At 40.3% G+C, this 17,141-nt stretch overlaps 2 protein-coding genes across 2 annotated transcripts in view; both read left to right on the top strand.

Annotated features, from left to right (window-relative positions):
- Positions 1–1,701, top strand: part of rbm7 (RNA binding motif protein 7) — a 5,604-nt gene extending 3,903 nt beyond the window's left edge. The window contains exons 4-5 of the mRNA XM_056375219.1: positions 381–471; positions 725–1,701. Of these exons, the coding sequence (XP_056231194.1) occupies positions 381–471; positions 725–1,084 (451 nt within the window). The 3' untranslated portion in view covers positions 1,085–1,701. The remainder of the gene's footprint in view (positions 1–380; positions 472–724) is intronic.
- Positions 1,702–5,089: 3,388 nt separating this feature from the next.
- Positions 5,090–16,933, top strand: barx2 (BARX homeobox 2). Its single transcript, XM_056374487.1, has 4 exons — positions 5,090–5,577; positions 10,860–11,175; positions 14,073–14,157; positions 15,275–16,933. The coding sequence occupies exons 1-4, from the start codon at positions 5,391–5,393 to the stop codon at positions 15,560–15,562; spliced, it is 876 nt and encodes a 291-aa protein (XP_056230462.1). The 5' UTR covers positions 5,090–5,390; the 3' UTR covers positions 15,563–16,933.
- The last annotated feature ends 208 nt before the right edge of the window (positions 16,934–17,141 follow it).

Genomic DNA, 17,141 nt, shown 5'->3' with positions numbered 1-17,141 from the left:
AAGATTGTCATGTGGTTAGATCACACATAATCAAAATATTATTAAAACCACTCAAGGATGGGCTTGTCAACTGTTTTTTATTTTACCAATGGCTCATGGCACATCTAGCTGAACATAGTGTGAACATAAGTGAATGTGACTCAAATGTTTTTTCATAAAGTGATAAAGGTCATAAAAGGCTTTCTATAAATGCAAAAGAGGTGAAATAAGATCAAATCATAAACAAACACATGAACCAAAAATCATTTAAATAATTAATGTTGAGAAGTGAAGTCATACATAGATTTTGCAAAATACATGGAATGTGCACCTGACATTATGTAGACTTGCTTTTGCTTTTTATGTTTAAGTGTTTGACAATGATTTGCTTTACTCTGCAGGACCCCAATCCAGTTCAGTTCTCCACCGTATACTCCGCCCCAAATGCAGAGATCCTTTTCAACTCCCGATAATTTGCAGAAACATGCCATGGTAAACTCTTTGGATTATTACAGTGACACAGAACTGCACAGTAATGACAGAATTTTTTGTAGTCATTATTTAAGATACGATGTATAAAGCCCTGCTCTCTGCTTGATCTGAGTTAAAAGGTACCTGTTCTCCTCAGTAACAAATGAGGAAATGTTTACACATATCATGTGACAGGAATAGAAACAGGCTTTTTGGCTTCAGTCAATCGTATGAAACACAGGTCTTGTTTAACTGTCATTTCCCTTATCTGTAGATGAACAACCTGATGTGGCAGCTCCACATGCAGCAGCTTGAGCAGATAAATGGCAGCTTCTCCAAGCCTCTACAGAGGCAGCCGACTGCAAGCGGAAATTCTGGTGGAGGTGGCTCAAGGCAACATGATAATGTCCCCTACCGGCATCCGTCCCACACGAGCAGTGGCGCCAGAAACCAGCGCTACGCAGACGACTCAAGTTCCGGCCGACAACAGCAACACAGCCACAGCCGGGAAAACTATCACCATCAGAGCGACAGGAGCGGCAGCCGTCACCATGACAGCAGAGGTGGACATAGACATCACGACGACAGAGGCAGCAACCGTGGCTACCAAGATAATAGATGGCGACGGTACTAATACGTGCTAAGGATTTCTGTAAAGACTTCAGTTCTTCACAAATTTGTGCGCAGCTTCCTAAAGAAGAGCATGAATTTTGTCGATAAATTCACATGTATACTCAGGTTGTTTGTACATGATCCTACCAGTTTGAAGATTTAATAATCCAAGCCTTAGAGCCATTTTTGTTTACTTTTAAGGCGTTTTTAAATTTGTAAATTACTTTCATGTGAGTATTTCCTCACAGATGTCTCTCTATATATTTAGAGGGGAAGAACTGTTTTAGAGCAAGGACAAAAAAAAAAAAAAAATCAGATATGACTGGTATTCATATTTGGAAGACATGTAAACAAAAAAAAGATTTAAGATATTGGCAAGTTTTTATGTTATGCAAATTGTATTTAAATGGTGCTCTCAGAATTTTTAAATCTTCAGGTATTTTTCAAAACAGAACGAGTGTCAGCTAAATATTTCACCAGCACCACTATTACTGCAATAGGGCACCATCCTTTCTTATTGTTAGATTAGTTGACCTTGCTCTTTCTAAAAATGGCTTTATTTTATTTTTTTATTCTGAGTCTGTATGACAAACTGTTTTACAAAAAACATTTTCATTCTTATAAATCTCCTTTCATTGACTTTTGCATTGTCTTTCATCTGGCCACAACACCAATGCCTGGGTCTTGGCTGTACATCACGAATGCTATTTACAGTTCTTTGTATGTGCGACCGAGTTAACTAAGTGAGCTATTGTATGTTGATGCTACATGCTGTAATGCATGCACACATGGCCTTATCTGCACCTATAAATGGCCCATGTGTAACTAATACACTTGTGCAGTGGGTTATGGAGTAATCTACAGGTGGCGCCACACACATCCTTTCATTGAATCAATTAAGATGTTAAATATATCTGAGCCACATGATCAGCTCCTACATTTGACCTTTCTATTTAGGATGCTTTCAAGTCTTTACATGGATTTGTCACCATCTCTGTTCACTTTACAACATGCAATTATGTTTTGGTTTACTTGTTCACCAGAGTGGAACACAGTGACATCTTGTTCTCTTTTATTAGGAGAGTCTTCACACCACTTTGTTAAATGGCACGGGTTTGGGTCAGTTTACAGGTTTTAAAGAAGATGTCTATTGCTCCATCCCGGAATTAGCAGCGCTTTGATCCTGAACATCTCATATTGCCATCAGCCTTTCAGCATTGATGCCACAGTGTCTTTGTTGAGGCTTGCTTACTACAAAGTGATGATCAAATCCCTTAATGTCCGTGTTGAGGTCATAATCTACCCTTCCGAAAGTGCTTATGCCACTAGCAGCGACTCCCGTACTGTATCGATAACTATATCCCCCTGTAAATCTCCCGCTGTCCAAAAGTGGAGGTGCATTTGCACCCTCTGCCCTAAGCTCTGCGTCTTGACTGTAATCTGCCTCGTGTCAGATTGCATCATGATGCTACCAAATGGCTCTAATAGAGAGTATCCTCTGCTCGGTGTCAGTACTAGGAAGGCCCTTATCACGCTTCTGGCTTCGGCATAGCTCTTTTAATTGGTTGATCTGCCTGGCGTCTCCAGCCCTGGAGCGGGCGGATTAGAGAGGCCGCTCAGTAGCCGCTGCTGTGTGGACTTATATAGAAGCGTGTGTCTCCTGAAATGATCCACTTCCAAACACCCGGAGACCCTCCCTCTTCTGTAGCAGCCCCGCAAACCAAACCTCAAGTGACAAGATGCCTGCAGCCGCGTTTCCCGGATCTTGGCGCCATGCACCTCAGGTTGTTGAGTTCATTGGTCCCTCATTAGCCCAAGAACTCTTCGGTCACAGTCTGTCTTTTCATGCAATCTTCTTTTCTTCAAGATAGGTGAAAATTCATTTTCATGGAATTATAGCATACTTGATAGGATTTGCTTAAAGCAATAATTGCAGTTAAATTGTCAGACTACATAAATTATCCTGACGCTTGATTCAAAATAATGGCAGATGGGTGATTTACAGTGAAATTGTCTTATCAAAAAAAACAATTTTAGTTTCATTGTTTTTGGATTAAATTGGTAATACTAAATCTGAGGCGAATAACACCCTGCTTTATTTTTTATTTTTTGTTTGCAGTGGCCTCTCTCACTCTCTCTCACTCTCCACCCGCCCCTCGAAAAGTCAAATGTGCTCCACAGCAGTTGTTCTCATCTCCCTCCTCTTTGATCAAGCCAGCAAACCTCTGAAAAGAACCCGAGCTTTCTCATGCAGAGCTCCCATATTTCCTCCTCCATAATCCTCCTCTACACTTTGAACACGGCGCCTTCGACAGCCACAAGCCGCCAGCGAGTTAAATTTATTTCCAATTCTTGTGATGATACTCGTTTCCCCCTTTAGCACACTGACGTTTCAAAGTTTGAACATGAAACTCCACCTGCACCGACTTCCCCCACATAAACGTATTTAGTTAAATGACAACATGTAAATTAGACTAACTAAAAAATATGCCCCAAACTCTTTATTACTCTACCTCCTCTTCTTAGTCTTTCAAACAAGTAGCTGATCTCCTCAAAACTGCAACATCTGAACAGAAAGTAAAACAGCTAAAACATTGGTCTAATTTTATTGCACTACAAGCACCATTAATAGTCAGATTTATAGAAAAAATAAAACTATAAGAAAAGGGAACAAAATGTCTTTGTCAGGGATAAAGCATATGGAGAGATTCAGCCTGTCAATTGAATTGAACGTGCTGGTATGTGAGCTATTTCCTCACATTAATGTCAGACTCATCAGCCCCTGGCCGATACTGATAGCCTTTTCTTCCGGCCTATTTGATCTGACTGACAAATACATTTCGTCGTTGAATCTTGTGAAACTTGCGCTGCGCTAAAACTAGAACTTGGAAAAGGGATTACAGGCGCTCGTGCGGGTTTTTTGACGGCGTTTTATTTGAAATACGTCGTTAGAAAACAGTTTTGTTTTTTATTCGGCTTTCCTTCGTGCCGTGTGCACACGTACGCAATTAGTGATTAATAATAACTTACACCTGCGTCAGTTTGCTTGGCAAGTCAGTAAAGAAAATGACTTGGCCTTAAAATACAGCTCTGACTCCTGACATTTGGCTCCTTCAGAAGTAGGAAGCTTATAAATTTGGTGTTTTCTTGTATGAAAATGATATCGTTTCAATAACAAATAACTGTTATTATTGTTATTATAATATAATAATAATAATGATAATATTAATAATACTTATTGGGCTGTTATACAAATAATAGCCTAAGAATACTATTTAGATTATGATAACAACCTTTATGAAGTCTAGCCCATCATTCTTAGTCATGTCGTCTAACTAATCTTTAACCTTAACCTTACTTAAAATTCTTTCTGCTCGCGACATAAGAAAGAAAGAATGAAAGAAAAGTTTTATTCACCACTGTTGCGCTTACTGGATTAATTCGCCTTGGTACATGGTGGGCTACTTCAAGTTTTTCTGTTTGAGAACAAAGTTAAAATATGAAATAGATTAGATTCCACATTGTCTAAAGCAAGCCTAGAATGAAATTAATCAGTTATTAGTTGTATTAGTTGTTAATAAGAACAAAAGTTAGAATTGGGTTTATCAATAGCTAAATTAATAAAGATAAATAATTTAAAAAAACATCTGAAAAAAGACAAGGTACAGTGTTAGTCACAGGGGTCTTTTCATTTGATCTGATACTTTGATTATAATAATACTAGATTTAAAATAGACTATTTGTAGTCCTACTGATTATATTAACCTTTACTCTGAAAATATCTCCGAATTCTGATCAAAAACGTAACTTTTTAAAGTTGAATTGACAACTCGGAGGAACTAAAATGACATCATGGAAAAGGAGAAAAAAGTTTATTTTTTTTTAGTGGTGGGGGGAGTAGGCTATTTGGGAGGTGGCCATGTGCATGTACAGTACATACATGTATTTGTAAAAGAGAGAGAGAGAGAGAGAGAGAGAGAGAGAGAGAGAGAGAGAGAGAGAGAGAGAGAGAGAGCGAGAGCTGGGATAGATGGAGCAGCAGAGATGTGTTCAGGGATGGTTTATATAGCAGTGGGTGTGCGCACACGTCGTCGTCAGTTCATTCCCACTGTGGCGCTCTGCGCAGCTCAAGTTGAAGTCTACTGCTCGTCTTCACCACGACACCTGAAGGAAAGCCAAGCTGCATTTTGAAAGATAAACAATGAGTTATTTAAAGGCGTGAACTCCGGTAGTCGCGTTTTCCACACGGTGCAACCTGCATAAGCTTCGATATTACTGAACAGACACATTGTGCAGCGAAGGTAGTGCACGGCGCACACGGGCAGATCATGCACTGTCAAGCCGAGTTGAGGCTCTCCTCCCCCGGGCAGCTGAAGGCTGCCAGGCGGCGCTACAAGACTTTCATGATTGACGAGATTCTCTCCAAGGAGACTTGTGATTATTTTGAGAAACTTTCTCTTTATTCGGTGTGCCCTTCACTCATTGTTCGGCCGAAGCCTCTTCATTCATGTTCGGGTAAGAAGACTGTTTTTTTTTCTTCAACTAATGAAAAAAGACATGAATTAAAATTAGAAAACATAACTGAGAGGCCATTATTTGCACTTGCAGATTTGTGGGAATTTTTTACGCACGAAAGTTGTGACATTTTTACGCATTAGGTCAGTTTTATTTTGATATATCTTTGTTTTAATTTGAAATGTGACTTTGAAATGTGGTTTGCAGTGCAAAATCTCAAAAACTAATATCAGTGAAATGTGTATTGGAAGTTCGCACTTGTAAAGTTTGTGTGGTGCCATAAAGTTGTAATTGTAGTTGTAATAAAAAAAAAAAAATCACGATTCAGTGCTTACCACAGTGCAACTGAAGATAGTGATATTTGTACCGACTACAGTGCATCATCTGCTTAATTGATCGTGTGGGTTTGCATTGTTATTTAATAATTTATTTCAAGGGATTAGTTTAAAATGAATCATAATTAATTCATGCTGACTCCTAATTGAAGGGGCTCCAGCGACTTCACCTTCCTCACACTGGTCTTTATAAATCACAGCAGCTTAGGAGTTTAGTGTTGAAAATCAGAGTCAGTGAACGTCAGTGATGCTTAAGAGCTTGATGATAAATGACTGAACTGATAAGTCTGTGTGTAGTTCCATATATAAGTCAATTAAGTGGCAGTAGGACAGACAATAAAGATAAAGTCAAACCTCACTCTACATGCCCCTGGTTACTAACCTGTAACCTTTGCTCTATTTGATATCATTTGCTTTGATTAATATGGTTGTTCTGCTAAATCAAAGACCTTTTCTAATGAGTTTTGCTGCTGCTGGACATTTGCAGATGGAAGGATTGTGTCTCGTTAGTGTTCTAGTATGTGACCCAGAACTGTGAACAAGAATGTCGAAGTACCACCATATAAAAACACTGATAAAAGATAAATAACGCCGCACATTGGTGTATCTTGATTAATGCTGGAGGAAATAGGAAAGAAACTTAAAAACTACTTAGATCAATTGCCTATGCTGTAAAGCTGATTATGTTGATGTTAATAATTTCTGTCTAGATAGATAGATAGATAGATAGATAGATAGATAGATAGATAGATAGATAGATAGATAGATAGGGTTTAGATATGTCTTGTACTTTTATCACCAAAATAGCAGACAAAGCTGAAATGGCAAAGCACATGTTATCTTGTCAAAAGAAAACCTCTTGACTGACTCTTAATTGTAATTCCAGTTGAATCCAAACAACTCAGGGGCTACTGCACACTCTAGTAACCATTAGGATAATTGCTCTAAAGTCTGAAATAATAGCCACTGCAATTTGATGATGACAGCGGTGGGTGGATAAAAATAGGCGAAGCGATTCCCTCATCCCTCTGATATGGATTGGTGTATGCTAGAGGGCACTATGACTGGGCTTTGGCACCCCTCTGTTCGGATGGATAGAGTAACCCGCCTTGCATATCAGAACACTGTGCCCACCACTTATTTGTAGCAGCGGGGGTGTGAGACACAGTATATTCCCCAACATCAATGGCTTTTAGTGCTTGATATAGAAGCTGGCAGGCTTACAGGTCCTGGGCCAAAGAGTGGTGTCTGGCCCCTGCGTGGTCCCTTAACAATGAAAGTTGACTTACTTCTTCATTCTGCAAAAGAGGGGATGCTATAACCACGTACTACCAGCGGAGGCCGCTAAAAGATAGCGATGCCAATAATGTAGTTTGAAGGAGTTGATCACAACTTAATTGTTGGTTTTATATTGTTTATATGCCACTCAAACATACCAGCTTAATGATCTTCCTGCATTTTTCCATGTCAGATTTCTTTTAATCTCTCCCAGCCCATCACTCCATTTTCATTTGTCTGTTGAAATACATCATTTTGTACATTAAAAGTGGCTAATACTCGTGGAGTTGATATCTTGTCAGTTACAGCAGGATCAGAGACAATGAGCTCAAACTGGTGCTGAACAGTGAACGACGTAATGGCAGGTTACAATATTTCATTTGGAGTCGTGTCTCTCAGCAGGACCCAGGGAAGGGCTTTTAGTGGTGTTCTCTGGAAGGAGTAGAGAGATTAAGATCAACTGAGGTATAATCTCACTTGACAGCATGATGAAAAATAAAAACAAGAAAAAAAAAAAGTAGGAGTGTGTGTGCAGCCTGAGGGCCGCTGCTTACTGGTTTTGTACTGGCTGAGGGCTTATAGAAGAAATCCAAGTGAGCAAAAAGGGTTTTCATCGGCATCTTAAAACCTAATCTTCTGCAGACAATAAAGTCTCCCATTAAGCATAAAGCCGTCTTGAAAAGGTTGATTACACCCGTGTCAACACACACAGGCAAGTACGCACACACACAAAGACAAAATCTGTACACATCTTCCATCTGCAGTTAAGAATAATGCTTGACATCCTGTCATCTCCTCATCATTTCCACACAACCACTGCCATCAGATGTTTCTGTTGTGACAAAGGATCAGTAATAAATCGGCTCTAAAAGCAGTTCATGCTACAGGCTGATTCCAGCTGCCACAGGAAGACCTGTGTGGATCAGGTTTCACATTAAATAGTTAACGCTTATGTTTAATGTAATGCCTTTTGCTAGGAGCACAGCTTCAGCTGGAGAGGTTTGTCACTGTGTCTGGGAAACTACTGACATTACAGTCAACAAGATGCTCTTGATTTGTTAACAATAAACATTAAATTGCTCTTATCTGTCATGTCCTGAACGTAAATGCTTTTAATTACAGCAATGAGTTAGCACAGATAAAGAAGCTGCATGGCTTATTGCCCCACCTACCATGACAAAAACAACAAAAATCTGTTTAATTGAGCATCTCTGGTGTCAGATAGTTTATATCAAAACCATGGCAAAAGTTCACATACTCTTGTCACAGCTGAACTATGAATCATCAGCTTCTCATTGAAAAAGAAAGAGTGTGAGAAGTGCAGATGTTATAACAGGGAAAGCTCTATACCTTCCAAAAGTTGCTGCATTGATACAGGTGTAATAATAAAATCTTTCTCCAAATAATCATTTAAAATATAAAGAATATGCTCTTTTTAAATGAGGATTAGGCCCTAATGACGATGTAATCAATAGAACAGATTGTTGGAATTAAAAGGAATGCTCAACAAAGAGCTCCTCTTGATCTATTCTTAGCAGGTATGTCTTCTGTAATGGTTACCAGAAGCACTTGTGCCAGTCCCTGCATTCCGACTGTGATTATCAAGAGTATCAGTGTGCTTTTGCATGGGCCTGAGTTGCGCTCTTGCAGTTACTCAAACAGTTTATTTGTAGACTACTGACAGGACACTGGCACTTGTCAACAACATGTCAGAGACACGGCTTCGCTGTCAGTGGAAAGTCACGACGAGGGCTGACATTTCCCTCTTTGCTCTCTCTCTTTTTCTTTCCGTCTCTCGCACTCGCTCTGAGGGACTGTCCGGAGACAACTTCAAGCTCTTTGTTGACAAGAGATTTCCTGACGGTCCTGAAGACAAACAGATTTTTTTTTTTCTCATTCAGAATGAGATGAGTGATACTTTCACTTCACTTTTGTACCATTGCATACATCACGATTCCATAAATGTTCATGCAAAATTCCTCCTATAAAGGAACACAAACATTAAAGCAGATGATTCATTGATATCAGAAAAGTTAACATTGATACAGATCAGATTTTATAGAGAGAAAAACTGAGAGCAATATTAATGGAAAGGTTTGAGAGAGCGCACAACACAGAAAAGAGGTCTTCTTGTCTAGACCTGTTGCAACAGCGGCAATCTAATGCTGGAGGATTACTGATGACCTCAGCGCCTTACTATGATGTCATGATGAGCCCAAGGCAGTGTCTGGTGTGTGTGTGTGTGTGTGTGTGTGTGTGTGTGTGTGTGTGTGTGTGTGTGTGTGTGTGTGTGTGTGTGTGTGTGTGTGTGTGTGTGTGTGTGTGTGTGTGTGTATAGAGCAACTGTGCCTACTTGTGCAGCACTTAAACTCCTCATGCTTGACTTACATCGAATAGTGGGGTTTATGGTGTATCTGTGGACAGTTTACATGCAGGCCATGTATTAATGTGCTGTAAGGTTAGAAAAGTAGACATGTTCCACCTTATTTTTGAGTCCTCCCTATTTAAAATCCTAATTATATCAGTGACCTTAAGGGAAAAACTGTTACAGCTGCTGTAACTGACAGATAACTGCCAGGGAATAGCAAGAAAAAAAAAAAAAAATCAAAGTTAGGGTTTGACTTTGTCTCCTCTGGGCATTAGTGTATATGTGTGTGTCCATGCATACATGTTGTCTGTTACAGCCAATGAGGAGATTAAGGAGGCAGCTCCACCATAGACAGCCTGGAACACACACGCTTTGTGTGTTGGTGTGTGACAACCTGCTATTTTCTCTGCTCCATTGCAGCCTTTTATCTCGCTCTATATCTTCCTCCTCTACTCCTATAATCCCCTCCCGTGTCCCCTCTGCTGCACCTTATCAGCCCATGCATTACAGACTGTGCTGTGCTCAGTTTGCTTGTAAATTTTGGTTTAGGGATTGGTTTTATATTTGAAGCTGTAAGGATTTTTCTGGCAGGTATTTTATTCACTTTGGTTGACCCACCGCATCCTCTCGGCCAACCTTCTGGTCTCCTTCCCTCCCGCCTCGGCTCCAGACAAGTGTTACTTTTTATTGATTCTGGCGTCTTGCTGCTTCTGTCTGCACTGATAAAGAGTAAAAATGTGTGTGTATGCGCGTGTGTGTTTGTATACGACTGTGCACACGTGCAAGAGCGAGAGAGATTGTAAGAGAGGGAAAAAAAAAGTTTATTACTTGAACAGTCTTTGATTTAGTTTTCTGGATTTTATTACAGCTCAGTCTGCGTCTGAATGCGTCTGTGTTAGTGTGTGTGTGTTTGTGTGTGCTTGTACGTCATGCTGTCAGGTTCAGTGTGTGCTTGTGGTTTTGTGTTGGGAAGCCGGTTAGCATTTAACAACCTCTGAAAAATAATCATTCATTTGAAGAGTTCAGAGGAGCGGTGTAAAACACAGCCTGCGTCATCGAGATCACAGCCCTCTACATGGAGGAGGTCAGAAGCATAACACTTTTCACAGCAAACAGAGTGTAATTAAAAATAAACCTGTCGAAGCAATTACAAGCGGTGGAGAATGGTACAACCAAGGTGACAGAAGAGACAATGATTCAGTAGGATATCTAATCTTTCTCCATTTTTTTTTTTCCAGCACTGTACTTTAACGCATTTCTTTCTGTTTCTGTCATCTGACGCACTGTCTCTGCTCTTCCAGGCTCCTCGTCACTACGTGCCTATCCGCTCCTCTCAGTCATCACGCGGCAGCCTCCCAACCTGCCCCCCCACCTCCCTCAGCCGTCGTCTCCGGGCGGGGTCCCCTCGCACCTGTCCTTGCTCTCCCCGCAGCATCCACGAGGCTCGGAGCCTTCGCCCAGCCAGACGCCACTCAGCATCAGCAGTGAGTCGGAAACGGAGCGCAGCACGCCCCGCCTGAAGAAGCCGCGTCGCAGCCGCACCATCTTCACCGAGCTGCAGCTGATGGGCCTGGAGAAGAAGTTCCAGAAGCAGAAGTACCTGTCCACACCAGACAGGTCAGTATAGTTCAGACACTCACATCTTATTGGACAGATTCAGTTAGACTAGGTGGATTAGATTAGGTCGATTTGGGTTGCAACACACACACACACACACACACACACACACACACACACACACACACATACATAAAAAGCATAAAAATAAATGGTAAACCTAAGCTCATAGTTAGGTTACCTAAAAGGATTTTGTGACCGAGTTACATCATAGAAAGCAAACCACTCGTGTTAAAGCTAACTTACATCACAGTTATTAATTCCAAGCTTAAAGCTTATAAAGTCGTATAAGCGTCACTCAACTGTGACATTTTGATAATCTGCATACCTGGCATTGAGTGAGAGAAAGTACAGTGCAAGCACTCGCACACATTCACAAAGCCACAAGCACAGTTATCAAGAGGTGGCAAACCTAACATCATAATTTTTGATTTATCCCGTGGGGAATGTCTCTGTAATGTGAATTTGTCTAAGCCAGGGCATTACCTCAGGGCATTCTAGTTGAGACAGGAGTAACGTTTTAACCCTGAGCTCTCGACCAGCAAAAAGCTCCAACAAAGAAAGACTGCCTTATTCAAGAAAAAAGGGACGGTGGCCAACACAAGCAAACAGGAACGCATTACATTGATTTACTGCCAATCATTTCACACATGTGCAGGTGTATATAAAGTACGTTTAGCTTTCTACAATAAGATGAAGTAATCTACATATTAATATCTGTGTCTTAAGTTCCACTCTCTGGGTCATTTTTGGGACCTGACATGAGGTTAGACCATATTTTCCAGTTTTATTGTACGCCTCACTTTTACATTTGGCCTGCAGGCTACTTTTCCATTATAACCCAGAACAGTATTGAACCATAAATGTTGTAAAAAAGCTTCACTTCACATGTGCAGTAGGAATTTCAAACTGCTTGTGAACCTTTGCATCAGGTAGAGACTGGCTGTGTTTGTACACTCCACCCACGTTACTCAGTTATGTAGGCATGGAGAGTAAATCAGTGGTGATTAAAAACATAAATAACTGGCTTCATGTACAATATGTTCACGCACTTAGACATGCAAACAGCTCCACTTTCCTCACAGGCATCTCAAACATTATTTCCTCTTTGCAGCGTATCTGTTTACCACATCTAATCTGAGAAGACATTAGCATATTTGGAATAAACCAGATTTATTTGTCATTACATTTACATCTCGTCCGAAGGGAAAACTCCCACGATGCATTATTAAATATGGCTTGACTTGCCTGGAGCTTTTGGAGAGGCGCCATGCTTCATCTTAAAGCAGGAGCCCCGAGGCAGAGCACAACCCAGTGATCAAAACCAACCACCCGTGTGGATGGCTGTGCCAAAATACTGCGTCCTGTCAAAATATCTGATTCTGACACTGTGTTGAAAATTAATTAAATAGCCTGCTCGTGGAAAAACATCAACAGAGAAAATCCCCTTTTTAAACCCCACATCAAAGGTGTGGCGTGCTCCCCACTTTGGTTTGTTATGATCCAAAGATAACTTCACTTTTCTCTTTCTTTTCTTGGCATGAAAACTCTGTGGTTTTGAATTAAGACTGAATGCATTTGTGTGTGTGTGTGCGTGTGTGTGTGTGGAGGGGGGGGGGGGGGGGGGGGGGGGGGGGCAGGAGGAACCAAAACCAAAACAATCCCTGATTAAGACTTTTTAATCACTTATGTCATAGACCAATAATGATTTTACGCAGGTTCCAATTATAATAATTAGTGATTTAATAATCCTCACTGTCATCATCACCATCATCATCATCATCCTCAGTTACACCCAAGATTCTAACCTTATGAAAGGTGTGGGAATGGAACAAAATGGCGGCCTTACAGTAGCCTAGAGGGAGTAACTCAAATGCTGTTTCTATTAATATAAGTGTGTGGTTTTTCTCCATTCAGAACTAATAACCATAAATAAGTGGGGTGTTTTTTTTCTTCTACAATTACTTTTCCTTGCCTCCAGTCGTTGCCCTGCTATAGACTGGAGCACATATGATAGTGAAGTTTGATAGACAGTTTGATTGCCTCTATGTCTGGGTTTTTTAAAATATTTTTTACGAACACACACACAGAAAACACACACACACACACACACACACACACACACACACACACACACACACACACACACACACACACACACACACACAGCTCTTTCTGTAAGGTATAAGGTTATGTAGAAGATCCCATGAATCTCAGGGATTTGTTGTTGCTCTGCTTTTTCGATCCCGTTCCCTCCTTTTCTCTGTCTCAGCTTGCACTTTCACCATCAAATGAAACACAGTTCCTTTCATTGGGGGTCTGGTGGGGATGAGAAACCCTTCATCTAACTGGTTAAGACTTTGAGAAGAGCAGGGAGGAGGAAATCTCATTTAAAAAAAAAAAAAAACCTGATAGTCGCTCCTTTCCTTTTCACAAATGGATGCCTTGCTCACTTTATCTGTCCCTTCCTGAGGTATCACATTTCGCACCAACCAATAGCCCTATTAGTCATGGATCAAAACATGTGGTGGATGCATTCAGGATTTTCTCCAAGAACCCCAATCATCCAGCTACAAGTGCGGTGATTGGATTACTGACCTCGGTACAGATGTTTCAAACACTGTTTCCTTAACTGCAGGTGTACAGTGTCAGACTCGAACTACCACCAAACCAACTTTGATGTGACATTCAAAGACGGAGTTAAGGGTCTAAGAGAAGTATTCTGTGCTTAAGGTTGCAGTGCCGGTAACATCTAGACATAAACCTGCATTACTGTAAATACTCAGTGAAAAGTGGTAATTAGTGTTGAGGTTAAAGCGTGTAAATAATATTGTGTATGAAAAGTGTATGAGATGTCCATCTAATGTGAAGCTTGCTTTGTTTGTGTGATTCTGCAGGTTAGACCTGGCCCAGTCTCTAGGTCTCACGCAGCTTCAGGTGAAGACATGGTACCAAAACAGGCGTATGAAGTGGAAGAAAATGGTAAGTGATAGCACCACAGTAAACCCTTTTCCTACTCTTATCCTAAACCTCCTTTACTTTTTTGCCACGAGGTGCGCGATTTGTGAGATTTCATCATTAGCATATTCAGCGCCCCTGAAACTGCCACATAAGGCAGCCTGTTCTGCTGTGTTGCAGACTTCATTCCCAAAAATGTTAACCAAAGAGTAAAAAGACGACTTGTACCCCACAGTGCTACAAGTCCTGCTGTCAGAAATCAGCAGGCAAAAAGATATTTAGCAGAATCATTAGTGGTGTTAGAGGACACCAAATTATTGGAAAATATTAATAGTACAGCTGGCAACCGCATGTCACCGGTGTAGCGTTATGCTGTGACAGAAATATGGTTTTACGTTTAGTTAGATGCTACATATGATCTTTCTAAAGCAATGCAGTCCATGACTAATACGAGAGGCGGTCAAGGGTCTTGACAGTCATGGAGATATTACACGAGAGAATTAAAAAAAAGTAAAAAAAAAGAAAAAAAAAAAGAAGCTTGAATAGGGGAAAGCATAAAGACTCTGACAGGCAGCTTGTCTGTACATGACTCCTACCGCAGGTCAGGGCCCCTCGTGACTTTCATCCATATGTCTGAGAAAATTTTAAATACGACAAAATTGGTGAACGCCACAAAGTCTTTTAAATCACTCATATGTGCCACTTAAGGATGAATCTGTATAAAAAAATCCCCTGAGCTGTCATTTCTTTATTTGTTTTTGTCACACTTAGGAAGAGAGCTTTTTATTTCTTCTAAAAGTATGGATTTAATTTTACTGCTAACTAACTGTTGCATATAATGTTGGTTTGCTCTATAAAAGTGAGAGAGGCAAATGGAAGGTCGCGATAGGGTGAGGAAAGACAAAGTGTGGTGTGAGGTGTGACCGATGATGACGGCAGTGAGAGCAAACACTTTTGTAGAGGGGTCAACAGCTCAGAGAACAAAAAAAGGGCTGAAATCGTTAAAGATAAATGAGTGCACAAGGGGCAGCCAGCAGCAATATGTCTTTTCTTAATTACCATAATAGCAAGCATTGCCTTCGACTGCTGCTGCCATTTATCACCAGAGGAGTCCACTGAGATTGTCTACGTGTTGTCCTAGGTGCTCAAAGGAGGTCACGAGGCCCCGACTAAGCCCAAGGGTAGACCCAAGAAGAACTCCATTCCCACCACAGAGGAAATAGAGGCTGAAGAGCGAAGAATGAAGATGGAGGAGGAGGAGAGGATGAGGAGGGTGGCCGGGGAAGCGGCACTGGCTCATGGAGGAGAGGCGTCTCAGCTGGAGCCTCAAGATCTCAGTTCAGAAACTCACAATCCAGCCAGAGTGATGGAGGAATCTGAGCGAGAGCTGCCGCTCCTGCTGCAGTCAGAGACTCAAGCAGACAGCTAAGTGAGAACAAAGCAACCAAAGACTAATGACAACCTGAAAACAAATAGTGCCTCAGGATCACTGTATAAAAAAAAGCCTGTGTGGTGTTTAGAGCCATTTGCTTTAGGGATTTGACTGGAAACATATCTGTGGTATCCAATCGTTACCTAACGTAAGCCTTTTATTTTGTATGTACTTGAAAATGTACCATACAAAGAGCTAACACGCATAGACACTGATTGCACTGGTAAAACTTTGGCCTTTAGTCCACAGTATAAGGAGTGTAAATCTGTCAGATCCAAACAGGTCAGTCAAGCCTTAATCACAACACAGTGACATGTGTCACAACATCTACTCATTGTGCTTTTCAACCGTGAAAGATCACAAACAGCACTGATCCTCAAAGCTGCCTCATATGCATGTGCCAAAATATCAAACTTTGCCTTACTGTAGTGTCTCTATGTATTTATGTATCATAAGTCACTCCTCACTGCCAAAAACTATAATATTAAATGGCTACAGTGCCTTGTCGGTCTCAGAGGAAAGCTTTTAAAGTGTTGATAAAAATAACTATCAAATGCAAGTATATTTTTTACAGTGATTTTTGATTACAAGTGCTGTTTTCGGAGACGGAGTTGTAAAGTTTAGATTGGAGTTCTTCTGTACAGCTTTAAGGCACATGTGCAAATGTGTTCATTATTTGCTCAGTAATGCTTGCATTTTTTTTTTCAACCTTAAAATCAATATTTCTGCCAAGCCATACACTGTATCATACTGTAGAAATATGTATAAAGTATAAAATATATGATCTTTCGGATATATATGTAAAACAGTATTTTTAACTGCTGTTTTAAATTGGATTAAAATAGTTTGTATGTATAATGTTACAGCCGTCCCTTATCTTTTTTCTTCTTTCTTTCATGAGAGTCAGGACGACTCTGCTTTCTGCCACGAGTTCCACTAAGACTCTTAAGCTGTCACAGATTCTCAGAAGGAATAAATCACAGCCTGTGCCAGAGATGCTGAACATTTAAAATCTCAGATGTTTTCAGCTTGCAGGCTTTGCATGAGTACCCCAATCAGTATGTTAGACCTGCGTTAACATAACACTGTCTTCAACTGCCTGTCACTGACTTCTCTATAAACTTCAAACTCCTCTTTCTTTCCTTGCAAAGATTTGTAATATTAAAGAGTTTCACTTTTTGAATCATACAGATTTATTTTTATTTGTTATTGTTCCATATGAAAAGTGCAGTATTTTTCTGATGTAAATAATGCTCGTTTGGTAAGCTTGTTTGCTTGTTTTTTTTAGGTTTGTGTAAAATCATTTTTACCATATACAAGTGCGTGTTTATGTATTTAAATACACTTAATAAAATAGCTATCATTTAAGTTGTGTTTGGTTTTATTAAGGTACAATTGCTTTGAATTTGTTTGATAAAATCCTGTTTTTACTGTGTTTCCTTATTCCTGGATTCAACCTTAAACTTCATATCTGACATGCATCACACTGCTGCTGCTGGTTTTGCATGCTTTGCATATGTAACCAGAAACTCAACAAACTATTTTTGCCTGTTTATTTTGGCGTGTCTCTAATGAA

This window comes from Seriola aureovittata, chromosome 4, assembly GCF_021018895.1.
Source record: "Seriola aureovittata isolate HTS-2021-v1 ecotype China chromosome 4, ASM2101889v1, whole genome shotgun sequence".
Classification (NCBI taxonomy): Eukaryota; Metazoa; Chordata; class Actinopteri; order Carangiformes; family Carangidae; genus Seriola; species Seriola aureovittata.
The sequence above is the reverse complement of the archived record's forward strand: the minus strand, read 5'-3'. Positions and strand labels throughout refer to the sequence as shown.